Source organism: Lonchura striata, chromosome 18 (assembly GCF_050655825.1).
Source record: "Lonchura striata isolate lonStrDom1 chromosome 18, ASM5065582v1, whole genome shotgun sequence".
NCBI classification, from domain to species: Eukaryota; Metazoa; Chordata; class Aves; order Passeriformes; family Estrildidae; genus Lonchura; species Lonchura striata.
The window spans coordinates 11,979,070-12,005,683 of record NC_140720.1 but is presented as its reverse complement, the minus strand read 5'-3'; the positions used below and the strand labels follow the sequence as shown (position 1 = coordinate 12,005,683).

At 50.7% G+C, this 26,614-nt stretch overlaps 1 protein-coding gene across 5 annotated transcripts in view; it reads left to right on the top strand.

The window, feature by feature from the left end:
• DNAH9 (dynein axonemal heavy chain 9) overlaps positions 1–26,254 on the top strand; it is a 132,252-nt gene extending 105,998 nt beyond the window's left edge. Inside the window, exons 63-69 of one of the 5 annotated variants that reach the window (XM_085556908.1) lie at positions 6,653–6,880; positions 8,820–9,011; positions 9,297–9,488; positions 10,249–10,419; positions 13,071–13,253; positions 19,483–19,872; positions 25,178–26,254. In XM_085556908.1, the coding sequence (XP_085413034.1) occupies positions 6,653–6,880; positions 8,820–9,011; positions 9,297–9,488; positions 10,249–10,419; positions 13,071–13,253; positions 19,483–19,872; positions 25,178–25,405 (1,584 nt within the window). In that variant the 3' untranslated portion in view covers positions 25,406–26,254. The other 4 variants (XM_085556909.1, XM_085556910.1, XM_085556912.1 and 1 more) reach the window with 4 other exon arrangements.
• Positions 26,255–26,614: the final 360 nt, after the last annotated feature.

The window sequence follows — 26,614 nt, the reverse complement described above, 5'->3', positions numbered from 1 at the left end:
GGGATCAGCCTCTGCCAGCCTGGTTTCTCCTCCTGGAGCTATGTGTGGGGTGTGCAGTGCAGGAGCCTGCTCCATGCTTCTCTGTGCCTTTAATTGCTCTGATTTATTGAAAAAATCTGGATATTGGTCAAGTACCGATATCCAACTGTGAGGGACAAAAACTCTCTAGCAGTTTAAAGTTAGAAAGGGTGTGTTTATTGTGTGTGGGATCGCTCCCAAATCCACACTGCAGCTTCCAGGTGATGACAGAGCCCTTTTATCCATGAAAGTATTGAACACCCAAAATACAAATACATATTCATCATTTTGGTACAGCCCATTCCCTGCTTTGTATGCTAATCACTCCAAAAGCTATTTAACCATGCATAGTTTGTTCCTTGAAATGGGTCGGTGTCCCTTTCATGGGGAGAGGTCCCAAAATGAGGAAGTCAATGAAGTCTTCCTCGTTCTGACCTTTCTACCTTTGCAATGCAAATATGACAAATGAACTCTTGGTAGAACTCCCATTCCTTGTCTTCAATTGGTTTCAGAACAGAGGAGGCCCAAATTGTCTGATGTTCCTAAAAGCTATTTGTCAGTTTGTGTGTTTTTCATTATAAACCAGCTAACTCAACATTGTGCTGACAAGCAATCAATTATTAGTTAACTACTAACTCCTTACTTCATCAAGGCCTACTCATTTATTATTATTATTTTCATTAACTCTAGTAAGGCTTATTTCTAACTAAAATCTTAGCTCCTCTAAAATCTCTAAGTCCCTTAAAGTTTACGTTTCAGCTCCATGAGTATTTGCCCCATCTGCTCTTGTGTGTGGGGTGTGCAGTGCAGGAGCCTGCTCCGCACCTCTCTGTGCCTTTATTTGCTCCATGAATATTTGCTCCATCTGCTCTGAGAGCCCTGCACCTCAGAGAGCACGGAGAGGCTGCTGAGGGAGGAAATTCTGCAGTGGGGCTGGCTGCCCTGGGCATCCCAAGCCAGGGCAAGGCTGCCAGCTCCCATCACAGCCCCCCAAAACGCCTCAGAGCTGCTGGGGTGTGCAGGGAGCTCTGTCTCTGTCAGGTGCTCTCTGGAGCCACTCATGCACTGAGGGTTTGGCTTTGCTGATGTGCACTCGGTGATGTCAGCTCTCATTACAGGTTTTGGGAACCCCTCTGATTTCCTTGATGTGGATTATATAAACTTTCATTATCACTGAATTGTTTGCATAAAATTAGATTAAGACAAAGCTCGAAGTCCTGATCTGAGCCTGCAGGCCTGGTTATGAATTGAAGTTAAATATCCCTGATATTTTGATCTTAATTTTTGCTTTTTTTTTTTGTTGTTTTTTTGCAAGCTCCCTTTGAGGTAAACAATGCTGAACTTCTCTAGAGCTTTTAATATACAGAGGGCTGCAATCCTGACATCTGCCTTTGAACTGGTGCAGATGGAAATACTGAGCTGTTCAGTAATGCAGAGTGAAAAGTTATTTTCTACAATGCTGGTGTGCTGCTGTAAGGGATCTGTCAGCAGTGCCAGGCTCCATGTGCTGTTCCAGAGCTAACAGACAAGCACTGGGGGCCTGGAGGGTTTTTATTACATCCATTCCCATCTTCTCTGGTGGTCAGAGCAATCAGTGAGAGGTTAGGCAGACACTGAAGGCTAAACCAGAAGAAATCCTGGCTGGCAGGGTGGGAGGCCCTGGCACAGGGTGCCCACCCTGGATCCCTGGCAGTGCCCAAGGCCAGGCTGGACAGGGCTGGGAGCAGCTGGGGCAGTGGGAGGTGTCCCTGCCACGGCAGGGGTGGGATGGGATGATATTTAAGGTCCCTTCCAACCCAAAGCATTCCATAGTTTTATGATTCTGTGGTTAAATGAGGAGAGCTGCAGAAGTGGGATTGCTGGAGCAGAAGTGTTGGTGGTTGGGCTGGCAGGTTCTCCAGGTGTGACCCAGTCCCCTGGGCTCGATGCAGCTGGCTTAGGCCAGGGTGCTGAGTGTGGGGCAGGCTCAGCAGAGCCCCAGTGGCCCTGGGGACAGGGCTGCAGGTGCCAGCACTGCCAGGGTCACTCAGACATCTGGGATTGCCTCCTGGAGCTGGTAACACTTCACACAGGCAAATATTCCAGTTCTGTGCTGTGGGGAGGGTTTTGTTGGATGGCAGGAGCAGGATCACTGCCTTGCTGGGAAGGGCTGTGCCAGGGCCACTCCTCTCAGTCCTGCTGCCTTCTGACACCACAAGAGGCAAAATAAAAGACAAAAGCACCCTGGGAAAAGTTTCTCAGCTCCCTCTGAAAATGGAGATTCTCATAAATGACTCATTTTATGAGTGAGAACAGCAGAAAGGCACCCAGTCCTTCATTTCCATGGGAAGATAATCCCCCTGGCCCTGGCAGAGCCTGGCCAGCAGCTCCCTGCCCCTTCAGCACCACTTGTTCCTGTCTGGTGGCTTCAGCTGTGCTGGGCTCTGGTACAGGGTGCTGACAGATGAGTGAAGGCCACAGCTAAAATTATTCTTTACAAATATAAACGGTCCAGCTGCAGAAGAGGAGCCCCTGAGGCCAAAGTGCAGCTCTTTAAAGGAGATTTTGTTACCTGAGGGCTGCAGGAACAGCCTAGCTCAAGCCCAGCAGCTGATCTGCTCCTGTCATTGGCACTGGAGAGCTGAGCTTGATCTCTGAGCTCCACAAAAACCCATTTGATAGCAGGCTCTGGGTCTCCTTAGCCCCAGTTCAGAGTCTGGGGGGCTTTGGGGAGCATTCCATCAGGGAGGGCAGGCAGAGCTCAGTGCCAGCTCCTCGAGGCTCTGGGGAGCAGCTGGAGATGCTCCATGCAGTGCTGGGACTGCTCAGCCTGGAGAGGAGATGGTTCCATCTCCCTGGATGAGTAAAGACCAGACTCTCCCAGTTCTGTCTGGTGGTGGGGACAACCTGAAATTCAAGAGATTCCATTTCAATGTAAATACCATCTTTTTTTCCATATGAATGGCTGAACAGTGGATGGGGTTGCCTGTAGAGTTTGTGATGTTTTCACCCTTGGGCACATCCAGAAGGCACCTGGGTGTGTTCCTGGGCCTCTGCACTGCCTGGCCCTGCTCTGAGCAGAGGGCTGGGGGGTGCCAGAGGTGTCCCAGCCCCAGAGACTCTGTGATCTCTGCCCTGCCATGCCCAACTGTCCATGGATCTGCTTTCTCTGCAGGGGTTTCCTGGTTTTCTCTGTGCAGGGAGGAAGGAGCTTTGCACCCAGCTACGAGTTAGCACAAGCTGGGGCTGATCAGCTTAACAGCAAAGACACAGGGAAATTTGTTAGTGTTTGTTGGAATGCACTGGTGCAGGGAAGAGTTCAGACATTAGATATTCCCAGTTTAATTGTAGTCTTCACCCATTAGCAAAATGTCACTTCCCTCTCTTTGTGATCAAGTTAATTTAAGTCTTGAGCATCTTTCCATTTTCCTAGGTTGCTGCTTCACTGAGTCAGGTTGATGCATTAAATCAAATAACAGTGAGCTGCTGGAGCACAACTGTGTGAGATTCATCAGCGTGTCATAAATCACAGAATGCCAGGATGGCTGGGCTTGGGAGGACCTCTGGAGAGCATCTGGCCCAACCCCTCTGCTCCAGCAGGGTCACCTGGAGCAGGATGGTCAGTGTGGGTGGTCAGTGTGCAGGAGATGGTCAGTGGGGATGGTCAGTGGGTGGTCAGTGTGCAGAGGGGCTGTTTTACATTGCCCACACTGGCTTGTTATTGATAATTGACAAATCTCTCAATTACTGATAACTGATACATCTCTCCATTATTGATAACTGACACATCTCTCAATTATCGATAACTGACACATCTCTCAATACTGATAACTGACACATCTCTCAATTATTGATAACTGACACCTCTCAATAACTGATAACTGACACATCTCTCCATTACTCTGCCCATGTGTTCTCATTAGATGTGTTCTTTCAGGTTTTGTTCCCTGTCTGCTGAGAATTAATTTGCAAAGTTTCTTTCCCACCTGTGAATCTCTTCTGCAGTGTCCCTGTCTGGCCTGGGCAGATAGATTTATTTGAATTATGAATTCTTAGTACCAGCCCATGTTTGGCTGCCTCTCTTCCTGTTTTTCATCCCTTCTATCACAAAAGGACAGGATATAAATGCACTCAATTATCACTGGACTGGAAATATTCCCTAAGTTGGCTGTTAGCAGGCAGTGATACCCACAAATAATGATCACTCGTGTCATGTCAACACAAGCAAAAGCAATTATATTTGAGCCATCTAACACCACAAAAGCAGATGTGGGAAGCAACTACCAATTAGAGATGAAAACACTTAAGGTCAGATATGCAGACTATGATTAAACTGATACTTAATGCACGATTTTTCTTTTGATATTTTGTTGAGATCTTTCCCGGTTTTATTAAATCTCTGTGGAGTTGGCAGCACTTTGGTTGCAGGTTTCAGTGCACTCTGACTTATGTTTGTAGAGTGAATTGGTTGTCTGGGATGATCTGATCTCACAAAACTCTGAAATTCTGAAATTCTGAGTGCATCAGGCCAGCAGTGCTGCAGCAGCCCTCATGTGTAATTGTATTTTGCCTACTGCTCCTCACACAGCCCTTGTTTGTGAGAGAACAACCCCAGAACAACCCCTTTGCCCAGGCATCTCCCCCCACACCCCAAACTCCTTCTCATCCACGCAATGTGAGCACAGCCCTAAACCATTTCAGGTGAGGAGACTGAATTTCTGCAGCTCTAAATAAAAATGCTGGAGGCAGCAAAGTGTCTGTGGCTTCCCCAAACAGCAATTCTCTCAATTCACAGCCTTCAGGCCCTCTCTGAGTGCTGACCATCCCTCCTGCAGGTTCAAATTGTGATCACAGTGCCAGCAGCCACCACTCTGTCCCAGCCTGGAGCTCCTCAGCTTTTCCTTTCCTCAGTGTTCAGCCTCTTCTCCAGTCCCAGCTGGGCTCTGTCCTTACCTGGCTCACCTGAAGCCTCACAAGAGGCACCTGAGAAGCCAGCAGAGAACATCCACAGCCTTGGGAAGGGGGCAGGGATGCTGGAACAGGGCACTGATGGGATCACCATCCCTGGAAGTGTTCAAACCCCGTGTGGCTGTGGCACCTGGGCTCATGCTGAGCGTGCTGGTGCTGCTGGGGTGATGGATTTGCTGACTTTAAAGCTTTTTTTTTCCAGCATTAACAATTCTGTTCCTCTCTGACTTCCAGCTCAGCTCCACTCCGTGATTCTCTCAACTCCCCAAACACCCTGAAGCAGTAAATTGGCAGTTTAGTTCTGTGTCACATGAAAATGCACTTCCACTTTCCTTGCAGCCTGCTCTGCTCACCCTTCCCTGCCTGCCTCCCTCCCTCCAGCCCAGCTCTGCTCTCTCCAAATGGCCGAGTCCCTGCTGATGGAGAGTCTCCTTCTGTGGGAGCTAAATCCTGTCAGATTTAAGAGGAGTGGGAGCTGGGTGCAGTTTACAAGATGAAGGCCCACCATGGATTTATGGAGTGGCAAAATCCCGTTTGCAGCTTTATCCCCCGTTCCTTTGCTCTTGCACTGCTAAGCATTGAGCTGTAATTTGCAGGAAATCACTGTGAGGGCTCTGAGCTCCCTTCCCTAAGTGATAATAGTTAATTTTGAACCCATCAGTGTGTGTATCTGTAGCTGGGGCTGTTTTCCTGTGTGCATTACTTTGCATCTATCACCACTGGATTCCTGCTGCAGTGTCATTGCCAGGCTCAGAGTGATGCCATCCTCCTGCAGCTCTTTCCAGGCTTTATTTGCAACACTTGAAACGCCTTTGTCTTATGAGTTATTTTGTCAGCTCACCAATCATTTGCTCTTCTTGATATGGTGAGGAGTTAAAATTCCATCAGTAGCCTCCTTACCCCTGTCAGCTGTGTTTTAACTGGTTGGTGGCCTGTGAGACCTTTCCTTTTACCTGCAGCAGAACTGGTTTGGGGAAGATAAAGAGCTAGTATTGATGAAAATAAATAAATGAATTAATTTATTATGAATTAATAAATCCTTTTGTGTTAAAGGACTTGGTGAAATCACCTGCTTGACTTGTTTACCCGGAAACTGCTACGGAGGGTCCTCACTGTAATTTTGATTAAAATTAACAAATGTTATTATCTGAGCTCAGTGGGGCTGGGGGGAGGAATTACAGCTCTGCTCTCCAGGAATAACAACTTTACACCCTAGGAATAACAACTCTGCTCCCCAGGAATAACAACTTTACACCCTAGGAATAACAACTCTGTTCCCCAGGAATAACAGATAAAAATAAATAAATAAATATTTTTAGAAAGATAAAATAATATAAATTTTAAAAATACTAAAATAAAAAATATAGAAAATAAATACAGAAAATAAATAATTTTTCTCCTCAGGAATAACCTCAGCTGGTATTGCTGAAATGAGGAGAATTCCAGCACCGAGAGCCCAACCAGCCCAGCTGTGACTTGCTGCTCTGCTGCTGATTTATACTGATTATTCTGAATTTTCAAATGTTCTTGATGCACCTGGCTCTTTGGGGCTGGGAGCTGCACACAGGCACCCCTGGGCCAAGTCCCAAATTCCAGGGGCCATCCGTCAGTGGAATGGATTTTGGTGCTCGGAACATGGGGGTGTGATGGGGAAACCGAGCAAGCCTTGTCCCTTTGTCCCCGCCAGAACATCCACCTGGTGGCCAAGTGGCTGAGCTCCCTGGAGAAGAGGCTGGAGCAGCACAGCCAGGGCAGCCACCGGGATTTCCGCGTGTTCCTGAGCGCCGAGCCGGCGCCGTGCCCCGAGAGCCACATCATTCCCCAGGGCATCCTGCAGAGCGCCATCAAAGTCACCAGCGAGGCGCCCACCGGCATGCGCGCCAACCTGCACAAGGCCCTGGACAACTTCAGCCAGGTAGGAGCACGGCTGCTCTCACTGCTGGCCACAAAACGAGCACGCAGGTTTGGGAAGTTCAAAGGAGAAAAAGAACCAGTTGGATTCCACATCTGGTATTTATAGAATTCCAAAGGTGACCATGGATTGGAGGATGGAATTACCACCTCTCCAACCACACTGGTCCAAGGAAGTTCTAATGAGAAAAAGAACCAGTTGGATTCCACATCTGGTATTCATAAATTCCAAAAGTGACCATGGATTGGAGGATGGAATCACCACCTCTCCAACCACACTGGTCCAAGGAAGTTCAAAAGAGAAAAAGAGCCAGTTGGATTCCCACATCTGATATTTATAGAATTCCAAAAGTGACCATGGATTGCCACCTCTCCAACCATACAGTGGAGGTGTCCCTGCCATGGCAGGGGTGGCACTGGTTGGGTTTAAGGACCCATTCTGTGATTCTCTCCATAAAGTTTCTTGTTATTTGGGATGAGACAGCAGCTCCAAGAAGCTGTGGACCCTGGGTCATGGGGCAGCTCACAGCAACATCTGGATGTTGGTGTGGAGAGAATCCCAAGCGCAGGAGGGAACATTGCTGAGCAGGTGTGGGGGGAGGCACCATGCAAGGATTCATGCAAGTGCTCAGGGAAGGTTATTCCAAACTTACCCACGGCCATTCATCATCCTGAGCTCCACAAAATGTCCTGCAGAACGAGGGAGGGGAGACCCTTCACCCCAAGTAACATTTTCATCCTGCCTCTGCTCATTTCAATCAATAGTAATTAGCATTTTCTAAATTGCTGGAGGATTATGAAACATCTCTAATCAGAAATCCTGAAGCGAGTGGGTGGGGTCGCTTTTACACCTCATTTCCCTGCTTTATACAGAAGAGATGTTCAAATTTAGCTTTCAGCTGAAGGCTACAAAGAAGACCCTTTATTCTGTGCAGGGGATATTGTTCTGCTTTGTAGCTGAAGAAGAATTGACAAGCGAAGAGAGGCCAAATGAGAATGAACTGGGTTGTCCTGGGGATGTTTCCTGAAATGAGAAAGGTGTTCTGCAAGTATTTGAAGCAGTTCTTCATCACAATGCTGATAAAGGGAGCTTAGAGTGCTGCCTAACCCAGGGAAAAACAGCTTTTGGGATGTTCTTGATTATCATATGCACTTGGTCAATGTATTGCACCCTCTGGAGTAATGATTCCCCCTTTTCTGCACAGACCCTGAGCTCTGTCAGGCTCTCAGAGGATTAAAGGTCTAACGTGGCATTTTTTAAAGAGAAACATTGGATGGGGCTTGGAGCAACCTGGGATACTGGAAAGTGTCCCTGCCCATGGCAGAGGGGCTGGAAAAACATGGATTTTAAGGTCCCTTCCAACAGAGAATTCTGTGATTCTGTGGCTCCCTGCTCATCTTTCTGGTGAGGGATGTTGAGCACATGCAGGTGATGGGGCGCTGAGTGGGTGCACGTGTCCTTCCCTCCCTGTGTGTGTTCCTGTGCAAAGCCACTCGGAGCTGGGAACAGTCAGTGTTAAGTCAGAAAATATTTGCTAGAGTTTGCCAATAAATCTGCAATGCAAAGCCACTGACTTTGAAATACGTGTGTGCATGACACAAAAATGAACTGGAGGGCAATTTGATCGGCGTCTTGTCCCAGGTAACGAGTGTCAGCAGGGGAGGTTCAGGTTGGGTGTTAGGAAAAATTTCTGCACTGGAAGGTTGGTTAAGCTCTGGAACAAGCTACCCAGGGAAGTGGTAGAGACACATCCCTGTAATTGTTCAAAAAATACGGTTCAGAATTAGTTGTGGAGGGGGGTATTTGGCTGAAGGTTGAACGTGATGGTTTGGGGTGTTTCTGAGCCTTGGCCTCTGGTTCTGTGACTCACCCTGTCCAAAGCACGGCGCGTTTGGGTTCCCTGGGCGCCGCTGAGGCTGAGGGCAGCTGTGCTGCGTTGCAGGACACGCTGGAGATGTGCAGCCAGGAGAAGGAGTTCAGGAGCATCCTCTTTGCCCTGTGCTATTTCCACGCCGTGGTGGCGGAGCGGCGCAAGTTCGGCGCCCAGGGCTGGAACCGCCCGTACCCCTTCAGCACCGGGGACCTCACCATCTCTGTCAACGTGCTCCACAACTACCTGCAGGCCAGCTCCAAGGTGGGGGCACCACAGTGGGGCTGTCTGAGGGCTTTGGACCACCAGGGTGGCCTGAAGCTGTCCCAAAATGCCATTTCCTTGGCGTCTTTGGGTTTCAAGGTTTGGGGCGCTTTTGGGAGGAGTTGGGAGACCTCAGTGCCACTCGCTCAGCAGGGAGCTGCACTGTGCTGTGCCCCGGCTTTCCTGGGGTGGGATTTAACTCCTGCCTGATGTTTGTTTGCTGAGGTGGGAGCCCTGAGGGTGCAGGGCAGCACCTGGGCTCAGCACACCCTGCTCCCCGCCCAGGTCCCCTACGATGACCTGCGCTACCTCGTGGGCGAGATCATGTACGGAGGTCACATCACGGATGACTGGGACAGGCGGCTCTGCAAAACCTACCTGGAAGAGTTTATCAAGCCAGAAATGATGGAGGGAGAGCTCTGCCTTGCTCCTGGGTTTCCCCTCCCAGGGAACATGGATTATAATGGCTATCACCAGGTAAGCTCTTTGTTTGCTGGCATTATTTATACATGTAAATGGAATGTCTTCCCTAACTGCCCCATAATCTGCCTTAGGAGGCAGGAACAGGGCTGCAGTGTTCCTGCACTGTTCCTCTTATTTCCCATTATGTTGCGTTCCTGTGGATGTTTCAGCATTCCCCTGGATGAACCAAGTCTAATGGTAATTTGCTACTTCATCATGGGCTCATTCTGTTCATGCATGAATAGAGCAACTGTATTGGTGCTCGAGATTTAAGTGGGGCTCCTGGAAAATTACATCCACATACTGTTTGCTAAAATGGCCCTTTCAAGCTCTTTTTATCATCAGTTTTGATGAGAATCACTGAAGGGTCTTGTTGATCTACTTACTGATCTCATCTGCTCTTTGTACACAAATGCAGGAGCAGAGAGGCACATCAGGCTGGTTTTGTTCATAAAACTTAACTACTGGAAGCTCAATTCCCACAAGAGATTTCAGGATGCTGATGCTGAAATGCACAGCAGATAATTGCTAGAGAAGGTCCAGCCTGACACACGGAGCCAAGCCGAACTCCAGCAATCACAGAATTTTCCCAGCAGGAGCAGAAGCAGCTCTGTAAACATTTGTACTCTCCTTCCTCCATCACTTCCCGGCGTTTCAGCCACAGGCAGAGCTGGGTCAGCCCGGGCTGACCTCTTGGGGGACAGTTCCAGCACTGAAGCTCTGCTGGCAAAGTGCCCTGGGCAGCTCCTAACAGGCTCTGAATGTCTCTGTGCAGTACATAGACGATGCCCTGCCTGCAGAGTCTCCCCACCTGTACGGCCTCCACCCCAACGCCGAGATCGGGTTCCTGACGCAGCGCTCGGAGCGGCTCCTGCGCACCATGCTGGAGCTGCAGCCCCGCCACTGCAGCACGGGCCCGGGGGCTGCGGGCGCCCAGGAGGAGATGGTGAGAGAGCTCGGGGGGAAGGAGACCCGGGAGGAGATGTGAGAGTGCAGAAAATGAGTGGGAACCCAGGAGGAGATGGTGAGAGTGCTCAGGAGGAGATGTGAGAGTGCTCAGGGGGAAGGAGACCCGGGAGGAGATGTGAGAGTGCTCAGGGGAGATGGTGAGAGTGCAGAAAAGGAGTGGGAACCCAGGAGGAGATGGTGAGAGAGCTCGGGGGGAAGGAGACCCGGGAGGAGATGTGAGAGTGCTCAGGGGGAGATGGTGAGAGTGCAGAAAAGGAGTGGGAACCCAGGAGGAGATGGTGAGAGTGCTCAGAGACAAAGAAGACCCAGGAAGAGATGGTGAGAGTGCTCAGGGGAGATGGTGAGAGTGCTCAGGGGAAATGGAGACCCAGGAGGATGTGGTGAGAGTGCTCAGGGGCAGCCTCTGGGGTTTGATGCCTGTCTCATCTGTCAGGCTTGTCCATGGTTCTGTGTTCTTCCTTTGCCTGCCCAAAGCCTGGTTTTCTGCAGCACATCACCCTGGTGGGATGTAATTGAGTGTTGGCAGTGACAGGATAGTGCCTCCTAATTACCCCATGTGCTGCAGAGCCTTCCTTATCCTCTGAAGGTGTTGCACAAACCTTCCCTGAGCAGCAGTCCCTGTGACTGGCATAGCAATGGGCCCCTGGCACACTGCCTGCCACCCACAGCGTGCCACCCAGAGCTCAGCCCTCCTCCTGCTGCTGCCACCGTGTCCCACCAGCTCCCCAGGGCCTTGTAATTCCTTATTTCCAGCTGAACTCCTTCGCTGCTCCTTTGTGTCCTGGGCTGATCTCAGCCCTCCCTGTGGAAACTCTCAGCTCATTAAAACACGGCCCAAACATCCCTGACAAGATCTGGAGTCAGCCAACACATGCTCAGGTTTTTGCTCCTGCAGTCTTAAGGTGCCAGCTCTGTCTTTGAAGATTTGCAATTTAATGAATGGCTAATTGCAGCTCACATAAAGCTGTGGTTTCACAGGAGTTTCCTCTGGCTTGGTGTGAAGCTGGGGAACTCACTGCCTTCCCCTAAGGGGCTCCTAAAAGTGCCCCAGTGTGGTCATTTTTCAGCTCATACTCAAATTTGAGGTGATGAGAACAATCCAGGGGTAGCAAAGCCAAAAAAAGATGTTCAGAGATAGCAAATGTGAGTTCCCCTTCTCCCTTCCCACTCCTTTTGTGGGAGAAACACAAATAAACTCCTCAGCCCAGAGAAGCAAAATGATCGGGAGTGCCCCAGCAGTGGTGTCACAGGTGGTGGCCACCCTGCAAACTCCTGGTGACAATCAAGAAAACTCTCAGGGGAGCACAGAAGTGCTCATGGCTCTGTCTGGGAATAAAATCTGCCTGAGAGTGGGCAGAGCGTGACCTGAGTGCCCTGCCTTGTGCCTGGGGACACGCTCCCAGGGCTCATTTCCCTCCTGCAGTGATCTCTGCCATTGCCCAAGCTGTCCCTTCCCCTTGGTGGGAGCGAGCAGAGCCTTGTCTCAGCTCCTGCACTGAAGGATGCCCAGCCCCTGCGTGGCCGAGCTGACTTGAGGGAGCTTCCAGGGAAAATGTGAACCTGTCACTGTCCCCAGGCTCTGACCAGTCCAGTTCCTCCCACGGACTTCTGAGGTCACCCTGCAGCAAAGGAGCTGTAATTGCTGAGCAGGAATCAGAGCCAAAGGGACTTGCAGGGGAATTTCACACCAGCAGATATTTCTGTAGTGCCCCCGAGGTGCAGCTGAGGAGCTTTTCCAGCTTTAGCCACCTGGGTGGCTGCAGTAACAGCCCACACATGGTCACTGCTGGCAGGAGCTGAGGGCTGGGAATCGGAGTTCAGAGTCCAAAATGTGTATATTGGTGGCCCTGGCTGTAAAATTACCCTGCCCTACCTGGCACTGGCCCTGCATGCCAGGTTTGGCACTTGGGATCATAGAATTTAAACTGAATTATGTGTGCCCAAAAGGTCCCAGCAAGGAGCAGCCTTGCTCAGGTTCCAGCTCAGCAGTAAAGCAAAGCTTTGAGTGAGAGCTTCCACAGTGAACCTGGGAAATGCAGCTGATCCCATGGACAGCAGGGGCTTCATGCCTCATTGTCAGAAAGGAGTTTATTTAATTGTTTTAGTCATTACAAAGGTCCTCTAGCATTGGAGTTTAGTATTTAGAGCTCTGAAGAAGCTGTGGCAGTGAGCAGAAAATAATTTTGTTTCGTTATGCTTTTCTTCCGTGGCTCCATTAGTCCGGAATGCCAAATTCAGCTTAAAATTCAATTTCATATAATCACCTCTCTCCATCAATACACCAGAGAAAACCAGCTCATAAGCTGTGTTGTCCTGAGGCTCAGCTGAGGCCCCAGCCCCATCCATCTCCTTGTGAGTGTGACCTCAGGAGAAATAAGAGAGCCGAGAAGAGGAGAGGCTGCCACATGTCACAGGGACATTTGAAAACCATCACTTTGCCAGCTGCTCATCTGACATTAATTTCTGTCAGCATTTGGATTTTAATAGGATGGGACAAGCCCTCTGAAAGCTGCCCAGGGCTGACGGGGATGGTTTTGGAGACACTGACAGGGCAGGGGGAGTTCTCCCAGCTCAGGCAGCCGTGGGGATCACTCACCATCATCCCCCTGTCCCCTCCCTCTGGCACAGGTGCAAGCCCTTCTGGAAGAGATGTTGGAGAAGCTCACGGACGAGTTCAACATGGCAGAGCTGCTGGCCAGGGTGGAGGAGAGGACTCCCTACGCCGTGGTTGCCCTGCAGGAGTGCGAGCGCATGAACGCCCTGACGGCCGAGCTGCGGCGCTCGCTGGCCGAGCTGGAGCTGGGCCTCAAGGTACCGACAGCCTGAGAGGCAGCCTGGAGCAGAAAAAAGGGAATAAAGTGGGTATTTATTACAGGTCTCCAATAGGAACACCTTGGGCAGTGCAGAGCCTCGCAGAGGCTGCGCCCAGGATGGATGATTGATGCCTGGAGAGGCTGCCTGGAGCAGAGGCTGGGCAGGGGGAAAGAAGAAACAGGGATTTATCAAAAGGCCTCAAAGGACACACCTCGGGCAGCACAAGAGCCCAGCCAGGGCTGCACCCAAGGTGGGCCCAAGGTGGGCTCAGAGTCAGGAGTTGTCCCACTTTGATGAGTTCTGGGCCATTCCCACACAGGGTTCAGTGCCCAATTCCAGCCCCAGGTGCTGCAGTCCCACCCTCCCAGGCTGCTCTCCTCCATTCCTGCTGGTTGCACTTTTTGGGGCTGGAGCTGCAGCTGTCCTTGGTTGTGGGGCTGGAAAAGGATTGTTGTGTGTGCCTGAGCTGTGAGGAGAGCTGCTGGCACTTTGTGTGCAGCTCAGAGCCTGGGAAATGTGAAAGATGAAACTTAAGCATCACAATGGTCACGAGTTTTTTACACAGATATGAATTTGGTCTGTTTGCATATCAGGGGTTAATTCTCCAATTACAGCTTCGGGTAATGAAGTCACCTTCCCCCAGTTTGCTCCCCACAATTCACTTTTGTTTGTACTTTCCAAGGCCTGTGGAGTGTCCTTGGATCTCAGGCCCAGAGGGATTGTTCTGTCTGCCCAAAGTGTGAAGGCACTTGGCCACACTTTATATGGAGCTCAGAGCTGTGCACTAATGCACTGCAGGACCTGAGAAATAGAAAAGCTGAAATCCTAAGGCATCAGTAGGAAAGCTGGAAAATCCTGCAGGGTGCTGCTCAGGGAATATAAAGGGTCACAGAGAAGAATTTGTTGCTGGCTGCAAAGCCAGCCTGGCCCCACAGGGCTCCCAGGTGGATTTGCAGGCACACACAGCAGTGCCTGGCTTTTGGGAACAGGACGAGCACTTCTGGCCACCCCAGATTGTGCCACAGCTCCAGCAGGTCACTCACAAATTGACACATGGCCTACTTAAAGGTGAGCCAAAAATCACACCTTTTCATCAAATGTCCAAGAGGAGCTTGGAACAAAATGTCTCAGTGGCACAGGCTGAGCTGAAATCAAAGATTGGTTTTGTGTGAAGGCACAATATGTCCAGAACTGTAAAAGAAAAAGGCTTAAATCAGAAGAGTTTTGGAAGAGATACAGCTGGGTGTGAGCCACGTGCTTGGGGCTCCACTGCAGCTGATCCCACCCACACAGGGGTGTCTGTGTCCCCCTGGTGCTGCCTTTGCCACACCAGTTGGGGTGCAGATTTCTGGTTCAGTGGGGTGTGAGGGAGGGCTGTGACTGATGCTGCATGCCCTGGTAGGAGAAGTCACCTCCTGCATCCCCCCAGGCACAAAACAGAAAAGGCTCTGAGTGAGTGTTCCTTGGGATGAACCAGCAGGGATCAGGCTGCCCTGCCAGGGAGTGGGAGCTGCCCTCTAACAGCACTGCCCTGCTCCTTGTCAGCCCAGGGACCCCTCCCCACGGCCAGCTGCTGTCCATCCCTTGGAAGGCACACGTGCAGCACAGCCATGCAGCCTGGAGCTGGCAGAACAAAGCCTCAGCAGTGCCCTGCTGCCTGCCCTGCCTCACCCTCGTGCCACAGCCGGGTGCTGGATGATGCCAGACACGGGCATTCCCTGCTCCATCGTGTCCTGCTCCCTTCTCACGGGGATGCTGAGCTCCCAGCCCTGGTGTGCACAGCGTGGCTGGAGGGTCTGGGCTTGGAGCCAGCCTGGCCACGGGAGGAGCTGGGCGTGAGCAAGGAGGGCCTGCCCTGAGATGGAATCTCATCTCAAACCTCTCCAGGGGCAGCTTGCAGAAGAAACCTCCAGCTGCCCACCCTGCATGAGGAGGGGCACGCTTGGCTTGGGGTTTGGGCACCAAGCTGCTCCCAAATGGCAGCTGCAGCCTGGAAACAGCAGCTGCAGATGAGTGTGCCCTGCATTTGCTGCTGGGGCTTGTTAAAGCAGAGATATCCCTGGCACAGGTGGTGGGTCAGGGTGTTCAGCCCGTTTGGAAAGAAGCTGATATTTATGTAGTCAATTATCATAAACAGATTTCTCTTATTTTCTAGCTGGAATTGAAAATTCCATTTCCTGAGACAGGTAAACAGAAGTGATTTAATGTTTCAATCCCAGAGCCCCAAACAAGATATAATTGTGACTTGGACAAGGGGTGGCAATTAGAATTTAATGTGGGGAAGAATGTGCTGTTTAATATCAGTAGGGGAACCAGGGGATGCAGAGTGTGCAAATGAGCCACAAACAAAATTAACCACAGGAATCTGGAACACGGGCTGCAAAGCTCTCCTCAAACCCTGCCACGCCTCATGGCAGGGAAGGAGATGGGTTCTGCTCCCCACAAATAAAATTAACCACAGGAATCTGGAACAGGGACTGCAAAGCTCTCCCCAAACCCTGCCACGCCTCATGGCAGGGCAGGAGATGGGCTCTGCAGAAAAGGCTCCTCAGAGGCTGCAGCAGCCTCAGCTGGGATGCAGAGACATCCTGGGGCTGGACTGGAGGAGAACTGCTGGGCAGAGCAGCGTTTGGCATTTCTGGGGTCTGGCAAATCTGGTGTTTGCCAAGGGGCACACCTGAAGGCTGTGAGAGGCCGTCAGTGGGCAATCCCAGGAACCACGGAGTCCTTAAGGCTGGAGAAGCCCTTTGGGATCACCAAACCACCACCCCAGCAGCTCACCCCTGCACCACAGCCTCAGGTGCCACATCCAGATGGTTTTTGGCCACTTCCAGGGTACTTGGGCTCAGCTGGTGCTGACCCTACCAAGACTGTGTGTTCAGCCCCTGGACTGGCCATTTACTTAAGAGCTGGACTCGCTGATCCTTGAGGGCCCCTTCCAGCCCGGAATATTCTGCCAGCCTGTGTTGGTGACTCCAGCACAGCCTGGCCCAGGGCTTTACAGCCCACTGCCTGAAGAAAGCTCTCCTGAGATCCAAACCAGCACAATCCTGGCACAACTTGAGCCCAGCTCTTGTGTCTGCAGCCACAGGTCACCTGTGGGTCCCTGCAGAGCTGAATTAGACCTTGTGCATGACCCAAAACCCTGCTCAGCATCCCTCCCACACCTGGGGACCACAGAGCAGCCAGAGGGGGCTGATGGCTCTTCTGATGCTGCCCTCACTTGGCTCTGGGCCTTACCCTGAGGAAATCCTGCTTTAATTGCCCTTCCTGACAATTAAAGAGCTGTTAAGGCTCGTTCATCTCTGGGGCTGGGGGCCTGCACTGACAGCACTCAGAGGAGGAGAGTTTACAAGCCAGGCCCCACAGAGCTCAGCAGAGAATAAATAAAGCCCAGAGAAAACAAGGCTTATTGTTTTTAACTGACTGAAGGATCTGCCAAAAGAAGGCGATTTAGAAATGTCACGCCTAATTTGAATTTTTGAATAATTCATCGTGTCGTGGTAGCAGAAAGTGATTGTTTGGTCCAAAAATAGGAGACATCCCATTAGGAGGAAGAGAAATTGCAATAGACTGGTAGCCATCAGAAATAACTGGCATGTTGCATTTCAAAGCCCTTTGTTCTGGCTGGCTTGGGTGGAACCAGAGGCTGGGCTGAAGCACTTGCATGTTAATGTTGTACCAGCCTCATTTTTTGCAAGCAGATCCTCTGGTTTGCAATTTGAATGAAGGATGAACCTCCAAAATGAGGATAATATATATTGTAAAATAACAAAGACCAAATTTTGATCGGCAAGCTGGGTATCAAGTGAAAATAACCTGAACTGAGGAAACAGTTTGTGCCTGTAGTGTGCTCATCTTGAGGGAATGGCTGCAGGCTGATTAGGATTTCCTCCAAGGGTATCTTTAAATGAAAATTACTCCCAGCGTTTGGGAAAAAAATTAAAAATCGAATAATTTCTGATGCACTTTAGTATTCAGCATCTGAAATGCAAATTTATGCATAATTGTGTTTGGACAACTCTATGAGATTGCTGCTGTAGATGCTTTGAACCCTCACAGGAGACTCAAAGCATGCTTGAGTGCGCAGGCTTTAAAAATTGCTTTCTCAAGCCTTGCTGAGAATTACATTTGCTAATTCATTTGTTTCCTGAAAGTAAAGCTAGACATGATATATGATCGAGGGGGGGTTGTCTTTAAATCAATTTGGCTGCTTGCAGACATTCTGCCGTGCTCTTACCCACATCAAAACACTTCCAGGACACAAATTCCTCCTGTTCCAGTGTCCTGCTGTGGCCAGAGCAGAGCTTCTTGTTCTTCTGCATGGTCCTGCCATGCCCAGCCCAGCCCATTGATGGTTCCTTTGTGTCCAGTTTCTCCTGAGGATGGAGATTTTCCTCATATTTTAGTGTTAACTACAAGTGCTCCTTCTTCCAGCTTTTCTTTTCACCTTATTTGCTGCTGTAGCTTCGGAACCCATGTTAAGCCCTTTGTACTCAGGATTTTCTCCATCCACCAGAAATCTGCTCTCCAGGATGTCTCTGCATCCCAGCTGAGGCTGCTGCAGCCTCTGAGGAGCCTTTTCTGCAGAGCCCATCTCCTGCCCTGCCATGAGGCGTGGCAGGGTTTGGGGAGAGCTTTGTAGTCCCTGCTCCAGATTCCTGTGGTTAATTTTGTTTGTGGCTCATTTGCACACTCTGCATCCCCTGGTTCCCCTACTGATATTAAAGAGCACATTCTTCCCCACATTAAATCTAATTGCCACCCCTTGTCCAAGTCACAATTATATGGCTGGATTTGGTGATATTAAAGGTTCTTTTTCAGCTGTCAGTGTGTCCCACAGGGCATGGTCAGCATGAACAAGCTGCAGAGGTCTTGAACTGCTGGGCTCTGACGAGCATTGCTAAACAACTGCGGGGGCTGCTTTAAGAAGATTTCAACTTTTGCTAAAGCTTCATAGATTTTTGTGGCCCCAGCAAAGGGCACCTCTGCTGACCTCATGGCTGGAGGCACTGAGGTCCTGTGAAAGAACAGTTGGGATCTTTTAATGTGAATAGACTGACCCAATTCCCTCCCCCTCGTTCTCAGTGATGGCTCAACCGATTTCAGTTAATCTTTCCAAAAACACTTAGCCCGAGGCAAAGAGAAATTGTAAATGAGATAAATTTTGGCAAAGCGAAAAGGGAACAAAAGGAAGTGCTTATAAGGGAGAGCAGTGATGGCCATTATCTGTGGGTCTCCAAAGTTCTGGGGGTGCTGTGCCCCTCCAGCTGAGCACAGAGCTGCAGAGGTTTGGGCTGTGGGGACCATTCCATACCAGGGAAGCTGAGCTGGTGTTTGGAGGGTTTCTCTTTGTGTCCTGCTTGGCTTGAGGGAGCCAGAATCACAGAGGAGCTGGTCAGGAAATATCTGCTCCAGCCCCATCCCGAGCAGGGACAGGCAGAGCAGGTTCTTCTGGACCATGCCCTGGTGGGTTCTGAACATTTCCAAGGATGGAGACTCCACAGCCTCTGTGGACAGCCTGCCCCAGTTGTTTCAGCCACCCTCACGTTGTTTTTCAGTGGAGTGTCATGGAATTGAGCTCTTCTGGCAGAACTGATACAGGTTTCTAAAAGCTTTGAAACTAATTAATTGGTGCACAAAGGGAAAGTCAAACCCCTCTCCTTATCTCATTTGGCTGAATCATATCTTACTTTGTTGTGCTCCTTCCCTGCTGTGGAAGGAGCTGTGATTACATTTGCAGACAACACCTGAAGTCAAAAAGAAAATCTTGCACTGCAAAGCAGTAAATGAGGGGAGGAGTGAGGGGAATTGGAGGAGAGGAGGGGGATAGGACTAAAAAAAAAAAAAAAAAATAGCAAATATTTCGATAGTTTTAGAGTAGATTATCAGAAACTCCAGCATCCTGCTCTGGCAGTGAGTGAGAACAACTTTACACCCCTGAAAATCTGCCAGACCATGAGAAAAACCAGAAATAACACTGGGACAACTGCAGGGCACCCCTGCTGCTGTCCCTAAACACAGCGTTTCCTCCCAGCAGCATTTTTAGAGCAGGATGCAGGAATATGCAATAGCAGGAGTGCAGGAAAAGCCCAAACTCACAGAGTTGTTATAAATTGTGCCACTTATCTCAGAGTCACCCACGTGGCCAGCGGTGTCTGCGTGGACTCTGCGCCCTTCCTCGTGCTGGGCAGTGCTCAGTGCTGACTGTGCCCTCTCTCCCCAGGGGGAGCTGACCATGACCAGCGACATGGAGACCTTGCAGAGCTGCCTCTTCCTGGGCACGGTGCCCGAGTCCTGGGTGAGGAGGTCCTACCCCTCCACTGCCAGCCTGGGCTCCTGGTTTGCTGACCTGCTGGCTCGCATCAGCGAGCTGGAAGCCTGGACCAGGGACTTCTCCCTGCCCTCCACGCTGTGGCTCGGGGGGCTCTTCAACCCCCAGGCCCTCCTGACGGCCGTCATGCAGACCACGGCCAGGAAAAACAAGTGGCCCCTGGACAAGATGACGCTGCAGTGCGACGTGACGAAGAAGAGCAGGGAGGATTTTGCCAGCGCTCCTCGGGAGGGGGCCTATGTCCATGGGCTGTTCATGGAGGGAGCACGCTGGGATGCTCAGGTGAGCTCTGCAAGGCTCTGCAGGTGAGGGAGAAGCCACAGGTGTGGCCCTGTGTGGGAACCCCGGGCTTGGTCTGGGGTCTCGTGTGTGGTGAACTCTCTCCTCCCACCCGTGCTTCCAAAGAAAAACTGCTCAGCCTCTCGTTGTTGGGTCTCAAGGCAGTTTATTGCAAGTTATCTAAAAGATTTTCTCCTTGAGCTGCTGTGGTTTGCTCAGCAGCCCAGGCAGAGGCACACACACACCCTGACATCCTCTTTGTCTGCTGTCTTCTTCTTCTCTCCCCGCCCAGGGCTGCTGCTGTCTTTTGTATGATATATTATGTATTACATGTTTATAGTTTTCCCCCAATACCTACTACCTATATTACAAAGTGCTTTTCTACTCTAAACCCATCTGTGAGTGCCAACATCACCAAGAACATGGAGGCAAGGAAGAAGGAGGAGGAAGAACAGGATCAGCCCACTTTCCTCCATCTTAGAACTTCTGACCCCCATGTACAAAGTAAAAACCCCCTGGACAGGTGTTAAAACCCCCCTGTACAATACTAAAAAAATTTCCCCTCTGTTTTGTAACTACTTTTACTATCCTATCTAACCCTTTGTGACTGCTTGTTCCACCTCCAAAGTTGGTAACTCATTCCATGGCTCAAACTCAAAATCACAGCTGTTTCCAGCTGCCTGCCAGGATCTCAAATGCTTCCGACCAAGGCCTTGAACCTCTAAAAATGTCTGAGGGACATTTTGAGTTCCAACAACCCTGAAATTCTGATCCAACACTCTCACTTATTTGTCATGAATCATCTCCCTCTCTGCAATGGTTTTCCATGAAGGAGAGGAACTTAGGGAAAGCTGTGTCCTCCCTGATGGGGAGCTCAAAGCTCCAGGCTGTTTTTTGCTCTGGAAATGGCCTGAATTGGGTCTGGGAAGCCACAGGCAGCCGGGAACATTGGCCAGGGCTCTGCTGGAAGGTGGCAGTGAGGATCTCACGTGGGCCAGGTCAGATCTCTGCTCACGGCAGCAGAGCAGGACCAGAGCTCCCAGCTCTGCCCCCACAGCTCCCTGGCTGTTCCCTTCTCCACACACAGCCCGAGGGGATCCCAGCCCCTGCCACAGGGAACACTGGATTTCTGCTGCCCTAAAAACAGAAATCAGCTGGACACACCACAACAGAGAGAGCTTTTAAAAATTCCCGGTCCTGCATATCAAATACTCCAGTTAAGAACATCCCAGTGCCTGGCTGTTATGTTTTCTCTGCCACCATGATCAGAAAATGAGTTTTGTCTGGGTTTTACCCATCTCCAGGCAATGCTGGAAGTGTAGAGTGAGAGGTTTTGGTGGTGCAAACCAGAAATCTTTGGGAAATACTTGGCTTCTCCCCTCTGCCCCCTCCAATAACTGGTCTGGGTGATTGCATCCAGCAATGGGATTTGTCTTCAGAGACCATCCCAACACCAGTAAATGTGTTTTTCTGATTACATTTTCCTTGTGATTGAAAGATACTGAGCAATTATGATCATGGAGCCATTCATTCTGGGTATCATGCTTCAATTTATTTCAGAAAGGAAAAGGATATTTTTATGGGTTGCTGCTCCCACTGAAATATCATTTCTACCTAGTGGAACTATTCCATTTACCTATAATCCAGTGAGTACCAGTGTGCATTAATGGATGCAGGACTTTTAAAACAGGTGCACAGCTCTTTTGGGTTGTGTACTCCTTCCAAATTAATCCTCTGATAAAAACGGCAGGCCACGTTTAGAAGAATTCCTCTGGGGAACACCTCCACTTTTAAAAGAATATTTCACATTTAGGTTGTGCCTCCAAAAAAGGAAAGAGTCCTTCTATGTTCTGCTACTCACATTTTTCTATTTATTTAAACATTTATGTTTGCCCTTGGGTGTCTTAAATTTATAAAACATTCATTAGAAAACAGCAGGCAGCTGTTAGATGAAATGAAACTAAGCAGATTATTTTGGGTGCGAATGATCTCTTGCTGCAGCCCTGTTAAAGTCACTGGGACTCAGTGACAGTCAGGAGGATGCTGTGACTGGGGATGCTTGGAGACATTTCACCTCACGCTGCTGAGTGATTCTTGGCTCCCTTGCTCTCTGCATTACAGAGTTTGATGCCAGGAGTGTGCCCTGCCCCTGCCAAGGGGCTGGAGCGTGGTGGGACCAGGGCAGGGGTGGGTCTCACCCCACGGGTGCTCCACGGATCTTTGGCAGCCCTGCCACGGAACCACAGGATCCCTGACTGCCTTGGGCTGGAAGGGACCTTGAAAATCAGCTCATTCCACCCCACCATGGGCAGGGACACCTCCCACTGTCCCAGGCTGCTCCAAGCCCCGTCCAGCCTGGCCTTGGACACCTCCAGGGATGGGGCAGCCACAGGGCAGGGCCTCACCACCCCCACAGGGAAGAGTTTTTTCATTCCCCTTGTCCAGCTGAAGACACTGACCCATCAGTTGGAGACAACCTTGAAGTGCTCCCTGCTGCCTCTGTGTCCCTTTCCCTGCTGCCTCTGTGTCCCTTTCCCTGCTAGCTCCATGTCCCCTTCCCTGCTGGCTCCATGTCCCTTTCCCTGCTAGCTCCATGTCCCCTTCCCTGCTGGCTCCATGTCCCTTTCCCTGCTAGCTCCATGTCCCCTTCCCTGCTGGCTCCATGTCCCCTTCCCTGCTGGCTCCATGTCCCTTTCCCTGCTAGCTCCATGTCCCCTTCCCTGCTGGCTCCATGTCCCTTTCCCTGCTAGCTCCATGTCCCCTTCCCTGCTGGCTCCATGTCCCTTTCCCTGCTGCCTCTGTGTCCCCTTCCCTGCTGGCTCCATGTCCCTTTCCCTGCTGACTCCATGTCCCTTTTCCTGCTGCCTCTGTGTCCCTTTCCCTGCTGGCTCCATGTCCTGTTCCCTGCTGACTCTGTGTCCTCTTCCCTGCCCACAGGTGACCCCATCCCCAAGGCAGCCAGGCCGTGTTGGTGTCCTTGGGCCAGCTGACCCCAAGGGACTGTGGTGTTGGTGTCCTTGGGCCAGCTGACCCCAAGGGACTGTGGTGTTGGTGTCCCTGGCCAGCTGACCCCACGGGGCTGTGGTGTTGGTGTCCTTGGGCCAGCTGACCTCACGGGGCTGTGGTGTTGGTGTCCTTGGGCCAGCTGACCCCAAGGGACTGTGGTGTTGGTGTCCTTGGGCCAGCTGACCTCACGGGGCTGTGGTGTTGGTGTCCTTGGGCCAGCTGACCCCAAGGGACTGTGGTGTTGGTGTCCTTGGGCCAGCTGACCCCAAGGGACTGTGGTGTTGGTGTCCTTGGGCCAGCTGACCCCAAGGGACTGTGGTGTTGGTGTCCCTGGCCAGCTGACCCCACGGGGCTGTGGTGTGAGGAACCCATCCCCGTGCAGGGCTCTGGGTCTCAGGGCTGGGTTTGGGCCCCTCTGGCACCACCCCTGGCTCGTGGCAGCTCCTGGTGGCCCCAGCCCCGGTGGCACTGCCACACGCTCAGCTGGCTGCTGGCAATCCGGGACAGCAGAAGGGAGGGATCCTTCAGGAGCTGAGCTCTCCAGGCACAGAACGGTGGTTTTGCACCACGGCTGCTAGTCAGGAGGAACTGCTTTCAGAGCAGAATTAATTTCTGATGATGAGAGCGATAAAACATGCAAATGAGAATCAGCCCAGACATAACAAAATGATATCTTACGTGGAGGTACCTCAGGAAGATTTTAGCTCTTGTTAACACAGAAATAGGTAGAATATCTCTTGGAAATTTCATTTGAAGTATTCTCAGCTGTAAAAAAAAAAAAAAAAGAGACAGACCTGATTAAAACCCCGTCTCAGAAATGAAAGGTGTGAATTTAAGAAGAGTGCATAATAATGTTTCATAAATAGCTACTTTGCACGGTATTATACGAATTATTTAATGTTTGCTCAGCACGTTGGAAATATAAAATCCTAAATGAGAGTTGGATTTTTCATAGCTGAGCATAACAGATGGCATTAGTACAATTAAACCGAGGTGTGTGGCAGGAGGGATGATTTTTCTTCTCTTGTTATAGAAATAAATAAACTGCTGGAGAGGTTGAATCTCACCCCACAACTCTGATCCGAGAGCATTTGGAATAATGATGATATGTGAAGCTCTGCTGCAGTGAGAGGCAGTTCCTTTAGTGCTGAAAAGTTTCATTTCCATTTCCCTATTTGTTTTCATTTGGTCTCTCTAGCCTCCATTAGGCAGTTTTCCCTGGAAATGGATTGATGTGCAGGGTATTTTATTGTCAGGAAGAGAGAGAGAAAATGCCAGAGAGATCCAAATTAGAGAAACAAACTTGATTTCTTGCCCTGGCAGGGTTCTCTCCCTCTCCTACGTTGGGCAGCCTGCTGGGCAGGGCATTGCTGGGAGGAGAATAATGGGAGGTGATATTGAATGGCGATATTCCCTCAGAAAAGTCATTTTGAATTCTCTTGGTTGCGTCATGAGAGTGGGAACAAGCCTGTTTTGGGGCTGTTCTCCATCCCAGTTGTGTCAGGTGTCCACCCTCCCTCCCACAAGGTGATTCTGGTCTGGAACACTCTGAGGAAGAGATGCATGAGAATAATCCCAGGATCTCTGGGCTTGGAAAACGTCTCTGAGGTCACTGAGTCCAAGCTGTGCCCAATGCCCACCTTGTCCCCAGCCCCGAGCACTGAGTGCCACCCCCAGGTGTTCCTGGGACACCTCCAGGGATGGGCACCCCAACCTCCCTGGGCAATGCTCCATCACCCTTTCAGCTAAGAAATTCCTCCTGATGTCCACCCTGAGCCTGCCCTGGCTCAGGTTTTCCTCTTGTCCTGTCCCTGTTCCCTGGCACAGGACAAGAGGAAAGAAGCCAGGAGAAGAGAAGTGAAACTTTGATGATAATAAGGCTGACAGGGCCAAGGACAGTATTCCCACATGAAGTCCAGCTGGGATGGGAGGGTTTGGGCATCTGCTGGGAGTGCAGGTAGCTGGAGCCTTGAGATGATCTAGGTTGAGGAGGGTCATGGTGAGACAGGAGCTCTTGGATCAAAGACAGGTGAGACAGGAGCTCTTGGATCCAGAGATGGGTGAGACAGGAGCTCTTGGATCAAAGACAGGTGAGACAGAAGCTCTTGGATCCAGAGATGGGTGAGACAGGAGCTCTTGGATCCAGACCTGCTTCCTCAAAGAGGCTCATCCAGCCCCTTGACCCTGGAGGAGCTGTTTGCACCTCCCCAGCAGGAGCAGCTTGGATGAAGATCACGGGGGCTCAGGTGCTTCGGAGAGCTGGTGGACACCTTGGAGATGTGACCTGTCCTTCTCTCTGCAGGCCGGGACCATCACGGAGGCCAGGCTCAAGGAGCTCACCCCGGCCATGCCTGTGGTGTTCATCAGGGCCATTCCTGATGAGAAGCAGGACACCCGGGGCCTGTACCCGTGTCCTCTGTACAAAACACGTCAGCGAGGGCCGACCTACGTGTGGACTTTTAACCTCAAAACCAAGGAGAAGCCGTCCAAGTGGGTGCTCGCTGGTGTGGCCTTGCTGCTGCAGATCTGAGGCACCAGCACAGCCCTGCTCTGAAACCCCCACAATGTCACACAGTTCATGCAATGAAATGCTGAGTTAAACCAAGTTCCATCTCTCTGCTGGACTCCCAAATTATCTCTGTGTCCTGGGGATGTGACCAAAACCGGGAGGGAGGGAGCTGGGGGCGTGGGGGGCTTGCCTGCTGCTGGGGTTCAAGCAGGACAGCATTTCTGTGGGCATTGTTTGGTTTCTCAGAGCCTCACCTCACACTGAGTGGTTTTACGGGTGGCTTTGGCACGTGGCAGATGTGCTCAACTCTCTGACAGTCTGGGGGATCAGCTTTGCTTCCACCTGTGGGAGCCCAGCACATCCCTCAGCTGCCCTGGCTGCTCCAGACCCTGCCAGGGGCTCAGAGACCTTGGCACAAAGTAAAAACACCTGTAGATTCCATTTTAGCCCATGGAAAAAGCTGACAACTTTGTGTAAGGAATTACAGACCACACAAGGGTTTGAGTAGTGTGGTAGCTGAATTAACACAGGGTGGGAAAGTAGAAATTTGGGGTTTTTAGAATGGGGTTCAAGGGGCTACAAGATGGATGGATTTGGGCATGTCCTGACCTTCTTTCCTTTCTTCTTGCTTTCCATGTCTTGCTGGGATGGTGACACTTTTCTGTTGGTTTAAGGTAGAGATTCACAGTCTAGCATAGATGATGGGACTTGGTAATAAATTGTAAACACAGACACGTAGTTTTTAATATATAATGTGGGAGCAGCCCAGGGCTCGAGGGCAGATGGCCATGGCTTCCTTGCTAGCCAGAGCTTGGCAGGTCAGAGAAAGAATGTTCAGATAAGAAGAAATAAACAACCTTGAAAGCACAATCAGAAGCATTCCAGGCTCCTTCTTTGGCTGTGTTTGGGCTAGGGAAGCAAAGACTCTTTATGATCTCTCTTGGGGTCACCCTGACCATCAGAACCCCGAAAGAGAAATCAACACCCACTGAGGAGGGGGAAGCCCTCAGGCTTTGCAGGAGATGCACAGGAACTCTCCTGCCCTGAGCAGCACAGCAGCTCTCTCCCTGCAGGAGTGACAACATCCAAAATCCTCATCCCTGCAGTCCTGGAGAGCGAGAAACTTCTGGATGAAGGTAAGGAGGGAAAACTCTCTGGTAAGAACTTTTTTTAATTGCTAGGCACTGTCCCCAAGGCACAGCCCCAAAAAATTAATGATGAAGGAGCTAG